The sequence below is a fragment of the Lonchura striata genome, chromosome 33 (assembly GCF_046129695.1).
Source record: "Lonchura striata isolate bLonStr1 chromosome 33, bLonStr1.mat, whole genome shotgun sequence".
Lineage (NCBI taxonomy): Eukaryota > Metazoa > Chordata > Aves > Passeriformes > Estrildidae > Lonchura > Lonchura striata.
Window position 1 is genome coordinate 3,800,334 of NC_134635.1, and position 21,588 is coordinate 3,821,921.

The 21,588-nt window shown below is 58.2% G+C and overlaps 1 protein-coding gene across 1 annotated transcript in view; it reads left to right on the forward strand.

Annotated features, from left to right (window-relative positions):
• Nucleotides 1-21,300, forward strand: part of LOC144247757 (rho guanine nucleotide exchange factor 11-like) — a 39,772-nt gene extending 18,472 nt beyond the window's left edge. Inside the window, exons 20-36 of the mRNA XM_077789338.1 lie at nucleotides 168-252; nucleotides 606-635; nucleotides 1,813-1,939; nucleotides 3,789-4,004; nucleotides 5,066-5,113; nucleotides 5,274-5,560; nucleotides 7,202-7,348; nucleotides 9,081-9,163; nucleotides 9,386-9,511; nucleotides 11,526-11,643; nucleotides 13,698-13,873; nucleotides 15,129-15,204; nucleotides 17,064-17,225; nucleotides 19,764-19,851; nucleotides 20,090-20,191; nucleotides 20,850-20,978; nucleotides 21,291-21,300. Of these exons, the coding sequence (XP_077645464.1) occupies nucleotides 168-252; nucleotides 606-635; nucleotides 1,813-1,939; nucleotides 3,789-4,004; nucleotides 5,066-5,113; nucleotides 5,274-5,560; nucleotides 7,202-7,348; nucleotides 9,081-9,163; nucleotides 9,386-9,511; nucleotides 11,526-11,643; nucleotides 13,698-13,873; nucleotides 15,129-15,204; nucleotides 17,064-17,225; nucleotides 19,764-19,851; nucleotides 20,090-20,191; nucleotides 20,850-20,978; nucleotides 21,291-21,300 (2,010 nt within the window). The remainder of the gene's footprint in view (nucleotides 1-167; nucleotides 253-605; nucleotides 636-1,812; nucleotides 1,940-3,788; nucleotides 4,005-5,065; nucleotides 5,114-5,273; nucleotides 5,561-7,201; nucleotides 7,349-9,080; nucleotides 9,164-9,385; nucleotides 9,512-11,525; nucleotides 11,644-13,697; nucleotides 13,874-15,128; nucleotides 15,205-17,063; nucleotides 17,226-19,763; nucleotides 19,852-20,089; nucleotides 20,192-20,849; nucleotides 20,979-21,290) is intronic.
• Nucleotides 21,301-21,588: the final 288 nt, after the last annotated feature.

Consider the following 21,588-nt stretch of genomic DNA (forward strand, 5'->3'; position numbering starts at 1 on the left):
GGAAAATTGGGATTTGGGCTGGGAATTTGGGATTTGGGCTGGGAATTTGGGATTTGGGCTGGGAAAATTGGGATTTGGGCTGGGAATTTGGGATTTGCGCTGGGAATTTGGGATTTGGGCTGGGAATTCCCGGCATTCCGAGCGCTTCCAGGACTTTTTCCCAGCAGAGCAGCAGCTCCAGGAAGGAGAAGGAGCAGAGGCAGAACCCGATCCTGAAATACATCGGGAAGCCCCGGAGCTCCTCCCAGAGCAGTGAGTGCTCCGCAATTCCCAAATCCGGGAATGCCGGCGGCCGCCTGGAATCCCCTGGGAATTTCCTGGGAATTTCCTGCCATTTCCTGGGAATTTCCTGCCATTTTCCTGGGAATTTCCTGCCATTTTCCTGGGAATTTCCTGCCATTTCCTGGGAATTTCCTGCCATTTTCCTGGGAATTTCCTGGGAATTTCCCCTGGAATTCCCCCAGTTCCCCTGGAATTCCCAGATCCTGGCCTCATTCCCGCGTTCCCATCCCGTTTTTTTCCTGTTCTCATCCCATCAGCATTCCCTAATTCCCGGTTTTTCCCCGGGATTTTGGGAATTTTGATATCTCCTCTTTGTTTTCCAGCATTTCATGTCCCCCTGTCCCCCACGGAAGGTAAAAATTCCCAAATTTTTGTTGCTTTTCCTTCATTTTTTCCTCTTTTTTTTTTTTTCTCCCTTGCTTTTGGGGCTTATTCCCATTCTTTCTTCCCCGATGAAATTCCTGAGAATTTGGGGGAGTTGGGATTTGGGATTTAGGATCAGGATTTGGGATTCACGATGGATTTGGCAATTTGGGATTTAGGAGGGAAATTGGGGGTTTGGGATTCAGGGTGGAAACTTCGGGATTTAGGAAGGGAAATTCAGGAATTAGGATCAGGTTTGGGATTTGGGAATTTGGGATTTAGGGTCAATATTTGGGAATTCGGGATTTAGGATCAGGATTTGGGAATTTGGGATTTAGGGTCAATATTTGGGAATTTGGGATTTAGGGAATCAGGATCAGGTTTGGGATTTGGGAATTTGGGATTTAGGGTCAATATTTGGGAATTTGGGATTTGGGAATTTGGGATTTAGGAGGGAAATTGGGGGTTTAGGATTCAGGAACCAAAATTTGGGAAGCAGGATCAGGTTTGGGATTTGGGAATTTGGGATTTAGGGTCAGGATTTGGGAATTTGGGATTTAGGGAAGCAGGATCAGGTTTGGGATTTGGGAACTTGGGATTTAGGGTCAATATTTGGGAATTTGGGATTTGGGGAAGCAGGATCAGGTTTGGGATTTGGGAATTTGGGATTTAGGGTCAGGATTTGGGAATTTGGGATTTAGGGTCAGTATTTGGGAATTTGGGATTTAGGGTCAGGATTTGGGAATTTGGGATTTAGGGAAGCAGGATCAGGTCTGGGATTTGGGAATTTGGGATTTAGGAGGGAAATTGGGGGTTTGGGATTCAGAATGGAACCTTGGGAAGCAGGATCAGGTTTGGGATTTGGGAATTTGGGATTTAGGGTCAGGATTTGGGAATTTGGGATTTAGGGAAGCAGGATCAGGTTTGGGATTTGGGAATTTGGGATTTAGGGAAGCAGGATCAGGTTTGGGATTTGGGAATTTGGGATTTAGGGTCAGGATTTGGGAATTTGGGATTTAGGGAAGCAGGATCAGGTTTGGGATTTGGGAATTTGGGATTTGGGGAAGCAGGATCAGGTCTGGGATTTGGGCTGGGAATTCGGGCGGGGAGTTTGGGCTTTGGCTTGGGCAGTGGGGCTCATCCCGGCCGGAATTCCCGCTTTTCCAGCCGGGAAGCCGGGCAGCGTCCGGACCATGATCCGGCACTTTGAGAACGGGAACGGGGAGCGGCCGGAGCCGGGCCCGGCGCAGCGCCGCTCCACCGGCAGCGTCCCCGAGGGGCTGCTGGAGGCCAGGTACCGCCCCCGGATCCGGGATCCCGGGGATCCGGAATTCTGGGGGGATCCCGGGGATCCGGAATCCTGGGGGGATCCCGGGGATCCGGAATCCTGGGGATCCGGAATTCTGGGGGATCCGGAATTCTGGGGATCCTGGATCCTGGGAGTCCGGAATTCTGGGGATACCGGACCCCGGGATCCGGAATTCTGGGGGTCCGGAATTCTGGGGAATCCGGAATTCTGGGGGGATCCCGGGGACCCGGAATTCTGGGGGGATCCCGGGGATCCGGAATTCTGGGGGGATCCGGAATTCTGGGGGGATCCCGGGGATCCGGAATTCTGGGGGGATCCCGGGGATCCGGAATTCTGGGGGGATCCGGAATTCTGGGGGGATCCGGAATCCTGGGGGGATCCCGGGGACCCGGAATTCTGGGGGGATCCCGGGGATCCGGAATTCTGGGGGGATCCGGAATTCTGGGGGGATCCCGGGGATCCGGAATTCTGGGGGGATCCCAGGGATCCGGAATTCTGGGGATCCTGAATTCTGCGGGTCCCGGACCCCGGATCCCGAATTCTGGGGATCCTGAATTCTGGGGGTCCTGGATCCCGGGGATCCCGGATCCCGGGGGGTTCCTGAATCCCAGGGATCCGGAATCCTGGGGATCCCTGAATCCTGGGGATACCGGATCCCGGGGGTCCTGAATTCTGGGAATCCTGAATCCTGGGGATCCCTGAATCCCGGGGATCCTGAATCCTGGGGATCCCGGATCCTGGGGATCCTGAATTCTGGGGGTCCCGGATCCTGGGGATCCTGAATTCTGGGCATCCTGAATTCTGGGGGTCCCGGATCCCAGGAATCCCGGATCCCGGGGGGTTCCTGAATCCCGGGGATCCCTGAATCCTGGGGATACCAGATCCCGGGGGTCCCGGATCCCGGGAATCCTGAATCCCGGGGATCCCTGAATTCTGGGGGGATCCCGAATCCCGGGGATCCCGAATCCCAGGGGGTGTTCCCTAAATCCTTGGGGGTTCCCAAATCCTGGGGATCCAAAATCCTGGGGGGGGGTTCCCGAATCCCGGGGGGGGATCCCGAATCCCGGGGATCCCGAATCCTGGGGATCCAAAATCCCAGGGGTCCCGATTCCTGGGAATCCCGAATCCCGGGGGATCCCGAATCCCGGGGATCCCGAATCCCAGGGCGTGTTCCCTAAATCCCGGGGGGTTTCCGAATCCTGGGGGGGGTTCCCGAATCCCCGGGGGGGATCCCGAATCCTGGGAATCCCGAATCCCAGGAATCCCGGATCCTGGGGGTCCCGAATCCCGGGGGGTGTTCCCTAAATCCTGGGGGGTTCCCAAATCCCAGGGGGTTCCCAAATCCTGGGGGGTTCCCCAAAATCCTGGGGGGTTCCCTAAATTCTGGGTTTTTTTTCCCTAAATTCTGGGGTTTTCCCTAAAATTCTGGATTTTCCCCTAAAATCCAGGGGTTTTCCCCAAAATTCTGGGGTTTTCACCTAAATCCCATGGGGGTTCACCTGAATCCCAGGGGGTTTCCCTAAATCCCGGGGGTTTTCCCTAAATCCCAGGGGTTTCACCTGGAATCACGGGATTCCTGCTGTAATTCCTGGAGAGTTTTGCCTGGAATCGTGGGATTTTTTTTTTTCCCCCAGAATTCTGGAATTCTTGTGGAATTCCAGAATTTTCCCTGTTCCCAGCATCTCCCGCTGCGAGGCGCACCTGATCTGGGGGTTTCCCTCTAATTCCTGGGGATTTTTGCCTGGAATCCCGGGATTTTTGCCTGGAATCCCGGGATTTTTGCCTGGAATCCCGGGATTTGTGCCGGAATTCCGGGATTTTCCCCGTTTCCCAGCAGCTGCCCGCCCGAGGTGCGCCTGGGCCGCTCGGAGTCGCTGAAGGGGCGGGAGGAGCTGCGGCGCTCCCGGCGCGCCGAGCCCGTGCCGCGATCCCGCAGCGACGTGGACATGGACACCGGGAATTCCGGGAATTCCGGGAATTCCGGGAGCACCGGGAGCGACACCCCCCGGCTGCACTCGGCCTCCTCCTCCGCCTCCAGCCTCTCCAACAGGTGGGAAATCCAGAAATTCCCAAAATTCCCACAATTCCAGCCCCAGATTTGGGAGTTGGGATGGAAGTCTGGGAAAGGAGGGGAAATTGGGATGGGGGAATGTTTGGGATTTGGGGTTTTCTGGGAATTTTCGCACCTCCGGCCTCTCCAACAGGTGGGAAATCCAGAAATTCCCGAAATTCCCACAATTCCAGCCCCAGATTTAGGAGTTGGGATGGAAGTCTGGGAAAGGAGGGGAAATTGGGATGGGGGAATGTTTGGGATTTGGGGTTTTCTGGGAATTTTCGCACCTCCGGCCTCTCCAACAGGTGGGAAATCCCAGAAATTCCCAAAATTCCCACAATTCCAGCCCCGGGTTTGGGGGTTGGGATGGAAGTCTGGGAAAGGAGGGGAAATTGGGATGGGGGAATGTTTGGGATTTGGGGTTTTCTGGGAATTTTCGCACCTCCGGCCTCTCCAACAGGTGGGAAATCCAGAAATTCCCGAAATTCCAGGCCCAGATTTGGGAGTTGGGATGGAGGTCTGGGAAAGGAGGGGAAACTGGGATGGGGGAATGTTTGGGATTTGGGGTTTTTCGGGAATTTTCGCACGTCCGGCCTCTCCAACAGGTAGGAAATCCAGAAATTCCCGAAATTCCAGGCCCAGATTTGGGAGTTGGGATGGAAGTCTGGGAAAGGAGGGGAAATTGGGATGGGGGAATGTTTGGGATTTGGGGTTTTCTGGGAATTTTCGCACGTCCGGCCTCTCCAACAGGTGGGAAATCCAGAAATTCCCGAAATTCCAGGCCCAGATTTGGGAGTTGGGATGGAAGTCTGGGAAAGGAGGGGAAATTGGGATGGGGGAATGTTTGGGATTTGGGGTTTTCGGGAATGGGACTGAGGGGGATGGATGGAGGGTTTTTTTCCTTCGGGTCCCAAATTCCTGCAGAATCCTTGGAAAAATCCACGGACTGTAATGGGGTTTGGGGTTGAATCCCTGGATTTTGAGGGTGAACTCGTCAGGATTGGGAAAAATTGGGGATTTTGGGACACCCCAGGGGGATTTTTCCATTCTTTTTCCAGATCCCTGGAAAATCCCACCCCCCCTTACACGCCAAAGATGGGGCGCAGGTGAGCGACCCCCCCAGAATTCCCATTCCCAGTTTTCCCATTTTCCCCTCCTTTTTTCCCCATTTTTTCCCTATTTCCCCCATTGTTTCCCATTTCTCCCTTTCCCCCCCTTTCCCTCTCTTTTCCCCCCCCAATTTTTCCCGATTTTTCCCAATTCCAGGAGCATGGACTCTCCCTTCGGGGCCGACCCCCTCCTCCCGCACCTCCTGGAGGACGAGCAGGGCCCCGTCCCCGACCTGGAGGCGGATCCCGAATCCCAAAATCCCCCGAATTCCCAGAGCTGGCAGCAGAATTCCCCAAATTCCCAGAGCTGGCAGCAGAATTCCCCAAATTCCCAGAGCTGGCAGCAGAATTCCCCAAATTCCCAGAGCTGGCAGCACTCGGTCGGCCGGGAGCTCCTGGCCAGCCTGAGCCAGCGCGAGGTGGATCGGCAGGAGGTCATCAACGGTACCCAAATCCCGGAATTCCCGGAATTCCCGGAATTCCGGGGTGGTCCCGGCACCTGGGGAGGCTGGAAGTGGGGGCAATGCTTTTGGGGGGCTGATTCCTGGGGTTTGGGGGCTGATTCCTGGGATTTGGGGACTGATTCCTGGGATTTGGGGGCTGATTCCTGGGATTTGGGGACTGATTCCTGGGATTTGGGGGCTGATTCCTGGGATTTGGGGGCTGATTCCAGGGATTTGGGGACTCATTCCTGGGGTTTGGGGACTGATTCCTGGGATTTGGGGGCTGATTCCAGGGATTTGGGGGCTCATTCCTGGGATTTGGGGGCTGATTCCTGGGATTTGGGGACTCATTCCTGGGATTTGGGGGCTCATTCCTGGGATTTGGGAGATCATTCCTGGGATTTGGGGACTCATTCCTGGGATTTGGGGACTCATTCCTGGGATTTGGGGACTGATTCCCTGTTCCATGCTGGATTTGGGGACTGATTCCCGAGATTTGGGGTCTCACTCTTGGATCTGGGATCTCATTCCCGTTTTTTTCCTGGGATTTGGGGCTGGTTCTGGGTGTCGGGTTCTGCTCCGGGGGCGGCTTTTGGAATCGGATGTCCCCAGTGTCCCCAGTGGTGTCCTCGATGTCCCCAGAGCTGTTTGTCCCCACTGTCCCCACTGTCCCCACTGTCCCCAATGTCCCCAATGTCCCCTCTGCTGTCCCCAGAGCTGTTTGTCCCCAGTGTCCCCACTGTCCCCAATGTCCCCTGAGCTGTCCCCACTGTCCCCACTGTCCCCAGAGCTGTTTGTCCCCAATGTCCCCGCTGTCCCCAGTGTCCCCAGTGTCCCCAGTGTCCCCTGAGCTGTCCCCACTGTCCCCACTGTCCCCAGAGCTGTTTGTCCCCAGTGTCCCCACTGTCCCCAATGTCCCCTGAGCTGTCCCCACTGTCCCCACTGTCCCCAGTGTCCCCTGAGCTGTCCCCACTGTCCCCAGAGCTGTTTGTCACCAGTGTCCCCACTGTCCCCAGAGCTGTTTGTCCCCAATGTCCCCACTGTCCCCTGTGCTGTCCCCAGTGTCCCCTGTGCTGTCCCCACTGTCCCCAGAGCTGTTTGTCACCGAGCTGTCCCCACTGTCCCCACTGTTCCCACTGTCCCCAGAGCTGTTTGTCCCCACTGTCCCCAGTGTCCCCAGTGTCCCCTGAGCTGTCCCCACTGTCCCCAGTGTCCCCAGTGTCCCCTGAGCTGTCCCCACTGTCCCCAGAGCTGTTTGTCACCGAGCTGTCCCCACTGTCCCCAATGTCCCCAGTGTCCCCTGAGCTGTCCCCACTGTCCCCACTGTCCCCAGTGTCCCCAGTGTCCCCAGAGCTGTTTGTCCCCAATGTCCCCACTGTCCCCACTGTCCCCAGTGTCCCCAGTGTCCCCACTGTCCCCAATGTCCCCAGTGTCCCCAGTGTCCCCTGAGCTGTCCCCAGAGCTGTTTGTCCCCACTGTCCCCACTGTCCCCAGTGTCCCCAGTGTCCCCAGTGTCCCCACTGTCCCCAGTGTCCCCAGTGTCCCCTGAGCTGTCCCCACTGTCCCCAGAGCTGTTTGTCCCCAGTGTCCCCACTGTCCCCAATGTCCCCAATGTCCCCAGTGTCCCCTGTGCTGTCCCCAGAGCTGTTTGTCACCGAGCTGTCCCACCTGCGCGTCCTGCGTGTCCTGGACTCGCTGTTCCTGCAGCGCCTGCGCCGGGAGCAGCTCCTGAGCCGGGAGGAGCTGGGGCTGCTCTTCCCCAACCTGCCCGAGCTCATCGGCGTGCACGGTGAGCGGCCCAGCCCCAGATCCCAGATCCTGAAATCCCAAATCCCGAAATCCCAGATCCCAAAATCCCCAAAATCCCCAAAATCCCCAAAATCCCAAATCCCAAAGCTGCTGACCCCGGTGGTTCCCCACATCCCGGTGGGATCCCGCCCTTCCCCAACCTGCCCGAGCTCATCGGCGTGCACGGTGAGCGGCCCAGTCCCAGATCCCGAAATCCCAAAATCCCAAATCCCGAAATCCCCAAAATCCCAAATCCCAAATCCAAAATCCCCAAAATCCCAAATCCCAAAGCTGCTGACCCTGTTGGTTCCCCACATCCCGGTGGGATCCCGCTCTTCCCCAACCTGCCCGAGCTCATCGGCGTGCACGGTGAGCGGCCCAGCCCCACATCCCGAGATCCCAGATCCCGAAATCCCCAAAATCCCCAAAATCCCCAAAATCCTAAATCCCAAAGCTGCTGACCTCTTTGGTTCCCCACATCCCGGTGGGATCCCGCCCTTCCCCAACCTGCCCGAGCTCATCGGCGTGCACGGTGAGCGGCCCAGCCCCACATCCCGAGATCCCAGATCCCGAAATCCCCAAAATCCCCAAAATCCCCAAAATCCCAAATCCCAAAGCTGCTGACCTCTTTGGTTCCCCACATCCCAATGGGATCCCGCTCTTCCCCAACCTGCCCGAGCTCATCGGCGTGCACGGTGAGCGGCCCAGCCCCACATCCCAAATCCCAGATCCTGAAATCCCAAATCCCGAAATCCCAGATCCCGAAATCCCCAAAATCCCAAATCCCAAATCCCAAAGCTTCTGACCTCTTTGGTTCCCCACATCCCGGTGGGATCCCGCCCTTCCCCAACCTGCCCGAGCTCATCGGCGTGCACGGTGAGCGGCCCAGCCCCACATCCCAGATTCTGAAATCCCAGATCCCAAAATCCCCAAAATCCCCAAAATCCCAAATCCCAAATCCCAAAGCTGCTGACCTCTTTGGTTCCCCACATCCCGGTGGGATCCCGCTCTTCCCCAACCTGCCCGAGCTCATCGGCGTGCACGGTGAGCGGCCCAGCCCCACATCCCAGATCCTGAAATCCCAAATCCCGAAATCCCAGATTCCAAAATCCCCAAAATCCCAAATCCCAAAGCTGCTGACCCCTTTGGTTCCCCACATCCCGGTGGGATCCCGCCCTTCCCCAACCTGCCCGAGCTCATCGGCGTGCACGGTGAGCGGCCCAGCCCCACATCCCAGATCCCGAAATCCCAGATCCTGAAATCCCAGATCCCAAATCCCAAATCCCAAAGCTGCTGACCCCGGTGGTTCCCCACATCCCGGTGGGATCCCGCCCTTCCCCAACCTGCCCGAGCTCATCGGCGTGCACGGCGAGCGGCCCAGCCCGAACATCCCAGATCCCAGATCCTGAAATCCCAGATCCTGAAATCCCAAATCCCAAAATCCCCAAAATCCCAAATCCCAAAGCTGCTGACCTCTTTGGTTCCCCACATCCCGGTGGGATCCCGCCCTTCCCCAACCTGCCCGAGCTCATCGGTGTGCACGGTGAGCGGCCCAGCCCCAGATCCCAAATCCCTGAAATCCCAAATCCCGAAATCCCCAAAATCCCAAATCCCAGATCCCGAAATCCCAAAATCCCAAATCCCCAAACCCCCAATTCCCAGAATCCCAAGCCCCAAATCCCCAATCCCAAACCCCGGTCCCCGGAGGCAGCGGCTGATCCCGCTCTTCCCAGATTCCCTCTGGGAATCCATGCGGCGCCTGCGGGAGGAGCAGGGCCCCGTCATCGGCGCCATCGGAGACCTCATGCTGGCCCGGGTGAGCCCGGGAATTTCGGGAATTTTGGGAATTTTGGGAGTGCTGGGAATGCTGGGAGCGCCGGGAATGCCAGGAGTGCTGGGAATGCCGGGAATTTTGGGAATGCAGGGAGTGCCTGGAGTTTCGGGAACACCAGGAATTCCAGGAATTGTGGGGATCTGGGGAATCCCAAGGAATTTTGGGAACGCCGGGAATTTCGGGAATGCCGTTTCCCGTTCCCAGTTCGAGGGCGCCGCCCAGGAGGAATTCCAGCGCGCCGCCGCCGCCTTCTGCTCCTCGCAGTCGATGGCGCTGGAGCTGATCCGCAGCAAACAGCGCAAGGAGGCGCGATTCCAGAGCTTCATCCAGGTACGGATTGGGAATGGGATTTGGGATTCCAGAGCTTCATCCAGGTACGGATTGGGATTGGGATTGGGATTGGGATTGGGATTGGGGATTGGGATTGGGGATTCGGGATTGGGGATTCCAGAGCTTCATCCAGGTACGGATTGGGAATGGGATTTGGGATCTGGGATCTGGGATCTGGGATTGGGATTGGGATCTGGGATTCCAGAGCTTCATCCAGGTACGGATTGGGATTGGGATTGGGATTGGGGATTGGGGATTCCAGAGCTTCATCCAGGTACGGATTGGGAATGGGATTGGGGATTCGGGACTGGGGATTCCAGAGCTTCATCCAGGTACGGATTGGGATTGGGATTGGGATTGGGATTGGGATTTGGGATCTGGGATCTGGGATTGGGGATTGGGGATTGGGATTGGGATTCGGGATCGGGATTGGGGATTCCAGAGCTTCATCCAGGTACGGATTGGGATTGGGATTTGGGATCTGGGATCTGGGATTCCAGAGCTTCATCCAGGTACGGATTGGGATTGGGATTGGGATTTGGGATCTGGGATCTGGGATTGGGGATTGGGATTGGGATTCGGGATCAGGATTGGGGATTCCAGAGCTTCATCCAGGTACTGATCTGGGATCTGGGATCCGGGATTGGGATTGGGGATTTGGGATCTGGGATCTGGGATTCCAGAGCTTCATCCAGGTACGGATCTGGGATCTGGGATCCGGGATTTGGGATTGGGATTTGGGATTCCAGAGCTTCATCCAGGTACGGGATTGGGATCCGGGATTGGGGATTTGGGATCGGGATTGGGGATTCCAGAGCTTCATCCAGGTACGGATCTGGGATTGGGGATTGGGGATTGGGATTGGGGATTCCAGAGCTTCATCCAGGTACGGATTTGGGATCTGGGATTTGGGATTCGGGATCGGGATTGGGGATTCCAGAGCTTCATCCAGGTACGGGATTGGGGTTTGGGATTTGGGGTTTGGGGAAGCAGTGAGGTCAGGAATTGAGGGATTTCAGGATTCCAGGAACCAGAGAGATGAGGAACTTTGGGGTTTGGGGCACCAGAGGAAGGGTCAGGAATTCCGGGATCTGGGGGCTTGGGGAACCAGGGAGGTCAGGAATTCCGGGATTTTGGGACTGGAGGGACCAGGGAGGTCAGGAATTCCGGGATTTTGGGACTGGAGGGACCAGGGAGGTCAGGAATTCTGGGATTTTGGGACTGGGGGAAGCAGTGAGGTCAGGAATTCCGGGATTTCGGGGTCTGGGGCAGCAGAGGGCTCAGGAATTCTGGGATTTCGGGGTCTGGGGAAGCAGAGGGCTCAGGAATTCCGGGATTTCGGGGTCTGGGGCAGCAGAGGGCTCAGGAATTCCGGGATTTCGGGGTCTGGGGCAGCAGAGGGCTCAGGAATTCTGGGATTTCGGGGTCTGGGGCAGCAGAGGGCTCAGGAATTCCGGGATTTCGGGGTCTGGCGAAGCAGAGGGCTCAGGAATTCTGGGATTTCGGGGTCTGGGGCAGCAGAGGGCTCAGGAATTCCGGGATTTCGGGGTCTGGGGCAGCAGAGGGCTCAGGAATTCCGGGATTTCGGGGTCTGGGGCAGCAGAGGGCTCAGGAATTCTGGGATTTCGGGGTCTGGGGCAGCAGAGGGCTCAGGAATTCCGGGATTTCGGGGTCTGGCGAAGCAGAGGGCTCAGGAATTCCGGGATTTCGGGGTTTGGGGAAGCAGTGAGGTCAGGAATTCCGGGATTTCGGGGTCTGGGGCAGCAGAGGGCTCAGGAATTCCGGGATTTCGGGGTCTGGCGAAGCAGAGGGCTCAGGAATTCCGGGATTTCGGGGTTTGGGGAAGCAGTGAGGTCAGGAATTCCGGGATTTCGGGGTCTGGGGCAGCAGAGGGCTCAGGAATTCCGGGATTTCGGGGTCTGGGGAAGCAGAGGGCTCAGGAATTCCGGGATTTCGGGGTTTGGGGCAGCAGAGGGCTCAGGAATTCCGGGATTCGGGCCCGTCCCTCTCGCAGGAGGCCGAGAGCCAGCCGCAGTGCCGGCGGCTGCAGCTGAAGGATCTGCTGGTGGCCGAGATGCAGCGCCTGACCAAGTACCCGCTGCTGCTCGAGAACATCCTCAAGTGCACGCCGGGTACGGCCGGCGCCGCGGGAACGGCCCCGGAGCCTCATCCCTGCATCCGGAACGTTCCGGGAACGGCCCCGGAGCCTCATCCCTGCATCCGGAATGTTCCGGGAACGGCCCCGGAGCCTCATCCCTGCATCCGGAATGTTCCGGGAACGGCCCCGGAGCCTCATCCCTGCATCCGGAATGTTCCGGGAATGGCCCCGATCCCTCAGCCCTTCCCCTGCCCCGATCCCTCGTCCCTTCTTCATCCGGAATGTTCCGGGAATGGCCCCGATCCCTCAGCCCTGCTTCATCCGGAACGTTCCGGGAATGGCCCCGGTGCCTCATCCCTGCTTCATCCGGAATGTTCCGGGAACGGCCCCGATCCCTCAGCCCTGCTTCATCCGGAACGTTCCGGGAACGGCCCCGGTGCCTCACCCCTTCCCCTGCCCGGATCCCTCATCCCCTCCTTGTAAATCCCGCCCTTTTCCCTGTAACTTCCACGTTTTTCCCTGGGTTTTCCCTATTTTCCCTCCCATTTTTCTCCCCGATTTTCCCTGGATCTTCCCTTGGATTTCGCCCCGTTCCTCTGTGGATTTCCCCCGTTACCCCCTGGATTTCCCCTGTTACCCCACGGATTTTCCCACGGATTTTCCCCATTACCCCATGGGATTTTCCCGTGGATTTTCCCCGTTATCCCATGGACATTCCCGTTTTCCCCGTTCCCAGCGGGCAGCACGGAGCAGGAGAAGCTGCGGCGGGCGCGGGATCAGTGCCATTGATCCCGTTGTTATTCCCGTTATTCCCGTTGTCATTCCCGTTGTTATTCCCGTTGTCATTCCCGTTGTCATTCCCGTTGTCATTCCCGTTTTCCCTCATTCCCAGCGGGCAGTGCGGAGCAGGAGAAGCTGCGGCGGGGCGGGCTCAGTGCCATTGATCCCGTTATTCCCGTTGTCATTCCCGTTTTCATTCCCGTTGTCATTCCCGTTGTCATTCCCGTTGTTATTCCCGTTATTCCCGTTGTTATTCCCGTTGTTATTCCTGTTATTCCCGTTGTCATTCCCGTTGTTATTCCCGTTTTCCCTCATTCCCAGCGGGTGATGCGGAGCAGGAGAAGCTGCGGCGGGCGCGGGATCAGTGCCATTGATCCCGTTGCTATTCCCGTTGTTATTCCCGTTGTTATTCCCGTTATTCCCGTTGTTATTCCCGTTGTCATTCCCGTTGTCATTCCCGTTGTTATTCCTGTTGTTATTCCCGTTGTCATTCCCGTTGTCATTCCCGTTGTCATTCCCGTTGTTATTCCCGTTCCAGCGGGCAGTGCGGAGCAGGAGAAGCTGCGGCGGGTGCGGGATCAGTGCCATTGATCCCGTTGTTATTCCCGTTGTCATTCCCGTTGTTATTCCCGTTATTCCCGTTATTCCCGTTGTCATTCCCGTTGTTATTCCCGTTGTTATTCCCGTTGTCATTCCCGTTGTTATTCCCGTTTTCCCTCATTCCCAGCGGGTGATGCGGAGCAGGAGAAGCTGCGGCGGGCGCAGGATCAGTGCCATTGATCCCGTTGTTATTCCCGTTGTCATTCCCGTTGTTATTCCCGTTGTCATTCCCGTTGTCATTCCCATTCCAGCGGGCAGCGCGGAGCAGGAGAAGCTGCGGCGGGCGCGGGCTCAGTGCCATTGATCCCGTTGCTATTCCCGTTGTTATTCCCGTTGTTATTCCCGTTATTCCCGTTGTTATTCCCGTTGTTATTCCCATTGTTATTCCTGTTGTTATTCCCGTTTTCCCCGTTCCCAGCGGGCTGGGCTCAGTGCCATTGATCCCGTTATTCCCGTTGTCATTCCCGTTGTCATTCCCGTTGTCATTCCCGTTGTCATTCCCGTTGTCATTCCCGTTGTTATTCCCGTTGTCATTCCCGTTGTCATTCCCGTTCCAGCGGGCACGGAGCAGGAGAAGCTGCGGCGGGCGCGGGCTCAGTGCCATTGATCCCGTTGTTATTCCCGTTGTTATTCCCGTTGTTATTCCCGTTATTCCCATTGTTATTCCCGTTATTCCCATTGTTATTCCCGTTGTCATTCCCGTTCCAGCGGGCACGGAGCAGGAGAAGCTGCGGCGGGCGCGGGAGCGCAGCCGGGCGCTGCTGCGGGCGGTGGACGAGGCCGTGCGCCGCGCCGAGAACCGGCAGCGCCTGCGGCAGCACCAGCGGCGCCTCGACGCCTCGGCGCTGGAGCGCTGCAGCAACCCGCTGGCCGCGGAATTCCGGGTACGCCGCGCCCGGCACGGCCGGGATTCCGGGTGTTCCCACATTCCTGGGGTTTGGGACGGGCGGAATTCCGGGTGTTCCCACTTTCCTGGGATTGGCACGGCCGGAATTCCGGGTACGCCGCGCCCCACAGCTTGGCACGGCCGGAATTCCGGGTGGTCCCTTTTCCTGGGGATTGGGACGGGCGGAATTCCAGGTGGGCCCGCTTCCCGGGGATTGGGATGGGTGGAATTCCGGGTGGTCCCGCTTTCCTGGGGATTGGGACAGGTGGAATTCCGGGTACGCCGCGCCCCGCGGCTTGGCACGGCCGGAATTCCAGGTGTTCCCACATTCCTGGGGTTTGGGACGGGTGGAATTCCGGGTGGTCCCTTTTCCTGGGGCTTGGGATGGGTGGAATTCCGGGTGGTCCCTTTTCCCGGGGATTGGGACGGGTGGAATTCCGGGTACACCGCGCCCCGCGGCTTGGCACGGCCGGAATTCCAGGTGTTCCCACATTCCCGGGGATTGGGACGGGCGGAATTCCGGGTGGTCCCTTTTCCTGGGGCTTGGGATGGGTGGAATTCCGGGTGGTCCCTTTTCCCGGGGATTGGGACGGGTGGAATTCCGGGTACACCGCGCCCCGCGGCTTGGCACGGCCGGAATTCCGGGTGTTCCCACATTCCCGGGGATTGGGACGGGCGGAATTCCGGGTGGTCCCTTTTCCTGGCGTTTGGGACAGGTGGAATTCCGGGTGTTCCCGTTTCCCAGGGCTTGGGATGGGTGGAATTCCGGGTGTTCCCGTTTCCCAGGGCTTGGGACGGGTGGAATTCCGGGTGTTCCCGTTTCCCAGGGCTTGGGATGGGCAGAATTCCAGGTGTTCCCGTTTCCCGGGGCTTGGCACGGGTGGAATTCCAGGTGGTCCCATTTCCTGGGGTTTGGGATGGCCGGAATTCCAGGTGTTCCCGTTTCCCAGGGCTTGGGACAGGCGGAATTCCGGGTACTCCTGATTTTCTGGGGTTTGGGATGGGCAGAGTCCCGGGTGTTCCCATTTTTCTGGGGTGAACGGCCGGAATTCCGGGTGTTCCCGCTTTTCCCAGGAGGGACGAGCAGGATTCCGGGTGTTCCCGCTTTTCCCAGGATTTTGGGCTGTTTCCCTGGATTTTGGGGTGTTTCCCATGCGTTCGCAGTGTTTTCCCAGGATTTTGGGTGTTTTCCATGGATTTCGGGGTGTTTCCCGTGGATTTTGGGGTGTTTTCCATGGATTTTGGTCCCACAGAACCTGGACCTGACCTCGCACCGGATGATCCACGAGGGACCCCTGGCCTGGAGAGTGGGGAAGGACAAAAGCGTGGGTACGGACTGGGGGGACTGGGATGGACTGGGATGGACTGGGAGGGACTGGGATGGACTGGGAATGGACTGGGAGGGAACTGGGATGGACTGGGAGGGAACTGGGATGGACTGGGAGGGACTGGGATGGACTGGGAGGGAACTGGGAATGGACTTTGATGGACTGGGAGGGACTGGGATGGACTGGGATGGACTGGGAATGGACTGGGATGGACTGGGATGGACTGGGACATACTGGGACAAACCAGGTTCAAAAGATCCCCAAAAAAACCCTCCAAAAACTGAAAAAAAAAGCCAAAAAATCCCCTAAAAATTAAAATCAAAAACCCCCAAAAACCCGCAAAAACCCCCAAACCCCCCAAACCCCCCCAAATCCTAAATCCCCCCAAACCCCCAAACCCTCCAAACCCCCCGCAAACCCCAAACCCCCAAACCCCCAAATCCCCCAAACCCCCCAAACCCCAAAACCCCCCAAACCCCCCCAAATCCTAAACCCCCCAAACCCCCCAAACCCCCCAAACCCCCAAACCCCCCAAATCTCCCAAACCCCCCCAACCCCCCAAATCCCCCCAACCCCCCAAACCCCCAAACCCCCAAACCCCCAACCCCCCAAATCCCCCAAACCCCCCAAACCCCCAAACCCCCAAACCCCCAACCCCCCAAACCCCCAAACCCCCAAACCCCCCCAAACCCCCAAACCCCCAAATCCTAAACCCCCCCAAACCCCCAAACCCCAAACCCCCTCCAGCCCCCCCAAATCCTAAACCCCCCCAAACCCCCCAAACCCCCCAAAGCCCCAAACCCCAAATCCCCCCAGCCCCCCAAACCCCCCCAAATCCCCCAAACCCCCCAAACCCCCCCAGCCCCCCAAGGGCCCCCAAACCCCCAAATCCCCCCAAACCCCCCAAGCACCCCAAACTCCCCAAACCCCCCCAAACCCCCCCCAGCTCCCCCAGCCCCCCAAACCCCCCAAAACCCCCCAAATCCCCCAAACCCCCCAAACCCCCCAAACCCCAAACCCCCAAAACCCCCCCAAACCCCCTCCAGCCCCCCAAACCCCAAACCCCCAAACCCCCAAACCCCCAACCCCCCAAACCCCCCCAAACCCCCCCAAACCCCCCAAATCCCCCAAACCCCCAAATCCCCCAAAACCCCCCCAGCCCCCCCAAACCCCCAAACCCCCCAAACCCCCAAAACCCCCAAACCCCCAGCCCCCCCAAACCCCCCCAGCCCCCCCAAATCCCCCAAACCCCCCAAAACCCCCAAACCCCCCAAACCCCCCAAACCCCCCCAAATCCCCCCAAACCCCCCAAAATCCCCAAACCCCCCAAACCCCCTCCAGCCCCCCAAATCCCCCAAATCCTAAATCCCCCCAAACCTCCCCAAACCCCCAAACCCCCAAAACCCCCGCCACGCCCCCCCAGCCCCCCAAGCCCCCAAACCCCCCAAACCCCCCCAGCCCCCCCAGCCCCCCCAAACCCCCCAAACCCCCCAAACCCCCAAACCCCCCAAACCCCCCAAACCCCCCAAACCCCCAAATCCCCCAAAACCCCCCCAGCCCCCCCAAACCCCCAAACCTCCCAAACCCCCAAACTCCCCAAAACCCCCCAAACCCCAAACCAGCTCCCCCAGCCCCCCAAACCCCCCAGCCCCCCCAGCCCCCCCAAACCCCCCAAACCCCCCCAAAACCCCCAAAGCCCCCAAACCCCCCCAAATCCTAAATCCCCCCAAACCCCCAAACCCCCCAAACCCCCCAAACCCCCCCAGCCCCCCAGCCCCCCCAAACCCCCCAAATCCCAAACCCCCCAAACCCCCCCCAGCCCCCCCAAATCCCAGCCCCCCCAACCCCCGTGTCCCGCAGAGCTGCACGTGCTGCTGCTGGAGGAGCTGCTGGTGCTGCTGCAGCGGCAGGACGAGCGCTGGCTGCTGCGCTGCCACAGCCGCGGGCTGGCGGCCGACACCAAGCAGAGCTTCAGCCCCGTGCTCAAGCTCAGCTCGCTGCTCGTGCGCTCCGTGGCCACGGGTGAGCAGGGAAAAATCTGGGAATTCCGGGAAATTCGGGAATTCTGGGAGTGGAACGCGTTTGGGGAAAAAACGGGGAGTTTGGGTAAGAAAATGGGGTTTTTCTGGGGGGAAATGGGGGTTCAGCCCCATGCTGAAACTCAGCTTGCTGCTCGTGCGCTCCGTGGCCACGGGTGAGCAGGGAAAAATCTGGGAATTCCGGGAAATTCGGGAATTCTGGGAGTGGAACACGGGTTTGGGGAAAAAACATGGTATTTTATGTAAAAAAATGGGGTTTTTCTGGGGGGAAATGGGGGTTCAGCTCCACGCTCAAGCTCAGCTCGCTGCTCGTGCGCTCCGTGGCCACGGGTGAGCAGGGAAAAATCTGGGAATTCCGGGAAATTCGGGAATTCTGGGAGTGGAACGCGGGTTTGGGGAAAAAACGGGGGGTTTGGGTAAGAAAATGAGGTTTTTTTGGGGGGAAATGGGGGTTCAGCCCCGTGCTCAAACTCAGCTCGCTGCTCGTGCACTCCGTGGCCACAGGTGGGTGGGAAATCCAGGAATTCCGGGAAATTCGGGAATTCTGGGAGTGGAGCGGGGCTTTGGGGCAAAAACATGGTATTTTATGTAAAAAAATGGGGTTTTTTTGGGGGAAATGGGGGTTCAGCCCTGTACTCAAGCTCAGCTCGCTGCTCGTGCGCTCCGTGGCCACGGGTGAGCAGGGAAAAATCTGGGAATTCCGGGAAATTCGGGAATTCTGGGAGTGGAACGCGTTTGGGGAAAAAACCGGGGGGTTTGGGTAAGAAAATGGGGTTTTTCTGGGGGGGGAATGGGGGTTCAGCTCCACACTCAAGCTCAGCTCGCTGCTCGTGTGCTCCGTGGCCACAGGTGGGCAGGGAAAAATCTGGGAATTCCGGGAAATTCGGGAATTCTGGGAGTGGAACGCGTTTGGGGAAAAAACATGGTATTTTATGTAAAAAAATGGGGTTTTTCTGGGGGGAAATGCGGGTTCAGCCCCGTGCTCGAGCTCAGCTCGCTGCTCGTGCGCTCCGTGGCCACGGGTGAGCAGGGAAAAATCTGGGAATTCCGGGAAATTCGGGAATTCTGGGAGTGGAACGCGTTTGGGGAAAAAACATGGTATTTTATGTAAAAAAATGGGGTTTTTCTGGGGGGAAATGGGGGTTCAGCCCCGTGCTGAAACTCAGCTCGCTGCTCGTGCGCTCCGTGGCCACGGGTGAGCAGGGAAAAATCTGGGAATTCCGGGAAATTCGGGAATTCTGGGAGTGGAACGCGTTTGGGGAAAAAAACGGGGGGTTTGGGTAAGAAAATGGGGTTTTTCTGGGGGGAAATGGGGGTTCAGCTCCACACTCAGGCTCAGCTCGCTGCTCGTGCGCTCCGTGGCCACAGGTGGGCAGGGAAAAATCTGGGAATTCCAGGAAATTCAGGAATTCTGGGAGTGGAACGCGGGTTTGGGGAAAAAACGGGGGGTTTGGGTAAGAAAATGAGGTTTTTTTGGGGGGAAATGGGGGTTCAGCCCCGTGCTCAAACTCAGCTCGCTGCTCGTGCGCTCCGTGGCCACGGGTGAGCAGGGAAAAATCTGGGAATTCCGGGAAATTCGGGAATTCTGGGAGTGGAACGCGTTTGGGGAAAAAACATGGTATTTTATGTAAAAAAATGGGGTTTTTCTGGGGGGAAATGGGGGTTCAGCCCCGTGCTGAAACTCAGCTCGCTGCTCGTGCGCTCCGTGGCCACGGGTGAGCAGGGAAAAATCTGGGAATTCCGGGAAATTCGGGAATTCTGGGAGTGGAACGCGTTTGGGGAAAAAAACGGGGGGTTTGGGTAAGAAAATGGGGTTTTTCTGGGGGGAAATGGGGGTTCAGCTCCACACTCAGGCTCAGCTCGCTGCTCGTGCGCTCCGTGGCCACAGGTGGGCAGGGAAAAATCTGGGAATTCCGGGAAATTCGGGAATTCTGGGAGTGGAACGCGTTTGGGGAAAAAAACGGGGGGTTTGGGTAAGAAAATGGGGTTTTTCTGGGGGGAAATGGGGGTTCAGCCCCGTGCTCGAGCTCAGCTCGCTGCTCGTGCGCTCCGTGGCCACAGGTGGGCAGGGAAATCCGGGAATTCCAGGAATTCCAGGAATGAAATTAAGGGAAAATTGGGGTTTTCTGTAAAAAACTGGGGGTTTTGTGTAAAAAAAATGGGGGTCTTGGGTAAAAAAATGGGGGTTTTTTGCAGGAAATAGGGGTTCAGCCCCGTGGCCACAGGTGGGCAGGGAAAACCTGGAATTTCGTTAATTCTGGGAAAAAAATTGGGAAATGGGATTTCTGTGTAAAAAATGGGGATTTTGTGTTGACAAAAAGGGATTTTTAGTGGAGGGAAAAGGGGTGTGGGCATGGGGGTTCAGCTCAGCTTGGTGCTCATTGCTCCGTGGCCACAGGTGAGCAGGGAAATCCCGGAATTCCGGGAATTTTGGAATGCTGGGAATGGGAATGGGAGGAAATTTGGGAATTCTGGGGCTGGGAATGGGAGGAAATTTGGGAATTTTGTCCCCCCATCCCAGACAAGCGCGCCCTGTTCATCATCTGCACCTCGGAGCTGGGACCCCAAATCTACGAGCTGGTGGCGCAGACGTCCTCGGAGAAGAACACGTGAGGGAAATCCTGGAAAATCCCTGGGAAGGGCTGGAAAATTCCTTGGGAAGGGCTGGAAAAGACCCTGAGGGGTGAAATCCATGGGATGAGAGGGAAAATCCCTGGGAAGGGCTGGAGTTCCTGGCTGGGATGGAGTTCCCAGTTGGAGTTCCCATCTGGAATTCCCATCTGGAGTTCCCGGCTGGAGTTCCCGGCTGGGATGGAGTTCCCACTGGAATTCCCGCTGGAATTGCAGGTGGATGCAGCTGCTGGAGCAGGCTGTCCAAGGGGCCACCAGGAGCCTCCCGGGGCCACCGAAAGAGGAGCAGAGCGAGGCCGGCGGGGACGGAGGCGCCGGGTGGGAGCGGCGGCCGGAGCAGTGGGATGGCGGGAATGGCGGGATCATGGGATCATGGGAATGGGATCATGGCAGTGGGAATGGGGATGGGGTCGGGAATGGTGGGATCATGGGATCATGGGAATGGGATCATGGCAGTGGGAATGGGGATGGGGTTGGGAATGGTGGGAATGGCGGGATCATGGGAATGGGATCATGGCAGTGGGAATGGGGATGGGGTCGGGAATGGTGGGAATGGCGGGATCATGGGATCACGGGAATGGGATCATGGCAGTGGGAATGGGGATGGGGTTGGGAATGGTGGGATCATGGGATCATGGGATCATGGGAATGGGATCATGGCAGTGGGAATGGGGGGAGCTCAGGAGGTTCCTGGTGTCCCCAGAGGGTCCCTGGGACGGGGACTTGGGGCTGCCTGTCCCTGTCCCTGTCCTGATGGCAGCCATGTCCTGTTCCCATTCCCCTTCCCATCCCGTTCCCGTTCCCATCCCGTTCCCACTCCCATCCCGTTCCCATTCCCATCCCGTTCCCATCCCATTCCCATCCCATTCCCGTTCCCATCCCGTTCCCACTCCCATCCCGTTCCCATTCCCATCCCGTTCCCATTCCCATTCCCATCCCATTCCCATTCCCATCCCGTTCCCGTTCCTGTTCCCAGCCTGCTGCTGCCGGACCCCGCCGTGTCCCCGGAGCTGGCCCGGGACACCGAGCCCGAGGATTGTTCCTCAGGTACTGCTGGGCCTGTCCCCGCTGTCCCCACTGTCCCTGTCCCTGTCTCTGTCCCTCTGTCCCTCTGTCCAAGTCCCCCTGTCCCTGTCCTGTCCCTGTCCCTGTCCCTGTCCCTGTCCCTGTCCCTCTGTCCTGTCCCCACTGTCCCTGTCCCCACTGTCCCTCTGTCCCTGTCCCTGTCCCCACTGTCCCTCTGTCCCTGTCCCTGTCCCTGTCCCTCTGTCCCTGTCCTGTCCCTGTCCTGTCCCTGTCCTGTCCCTGTCCCTGTCCCCCTGTCCTGTCCCTCTGTCCTGTCCCCACTGTCCCTGTCCCTGTCCCTCTGTCCCTGTCCCTCTGTCCTGTCCCCACTGTCCGTGTCCCCGTCCCACAGCCGGCAGTGACCCCGAGCCCCCGGGACGGGCCCGAGCCCTGCAGGAGCTGCTGGAGGAGCCAAGGGGGGCCGGGCCAGGGGACCCCGACCCCATCCCGGGAATCCCCGACCCCATCCCGGGAATCCCCAAATCCCCGGGAAGCGCCGGAGTGGCTGAGGCAGCGCTGCAGGATGGTGAGAACTCGGGAGAACCCCGAATCCCCAAATACCCACTCCCCATTCCCTGGAAAACCCCAGATCCCCAAATATCCTCTGCCCGTTCCCTGGAAAACCCCAAATCCCCAAATACCTTCTGTCC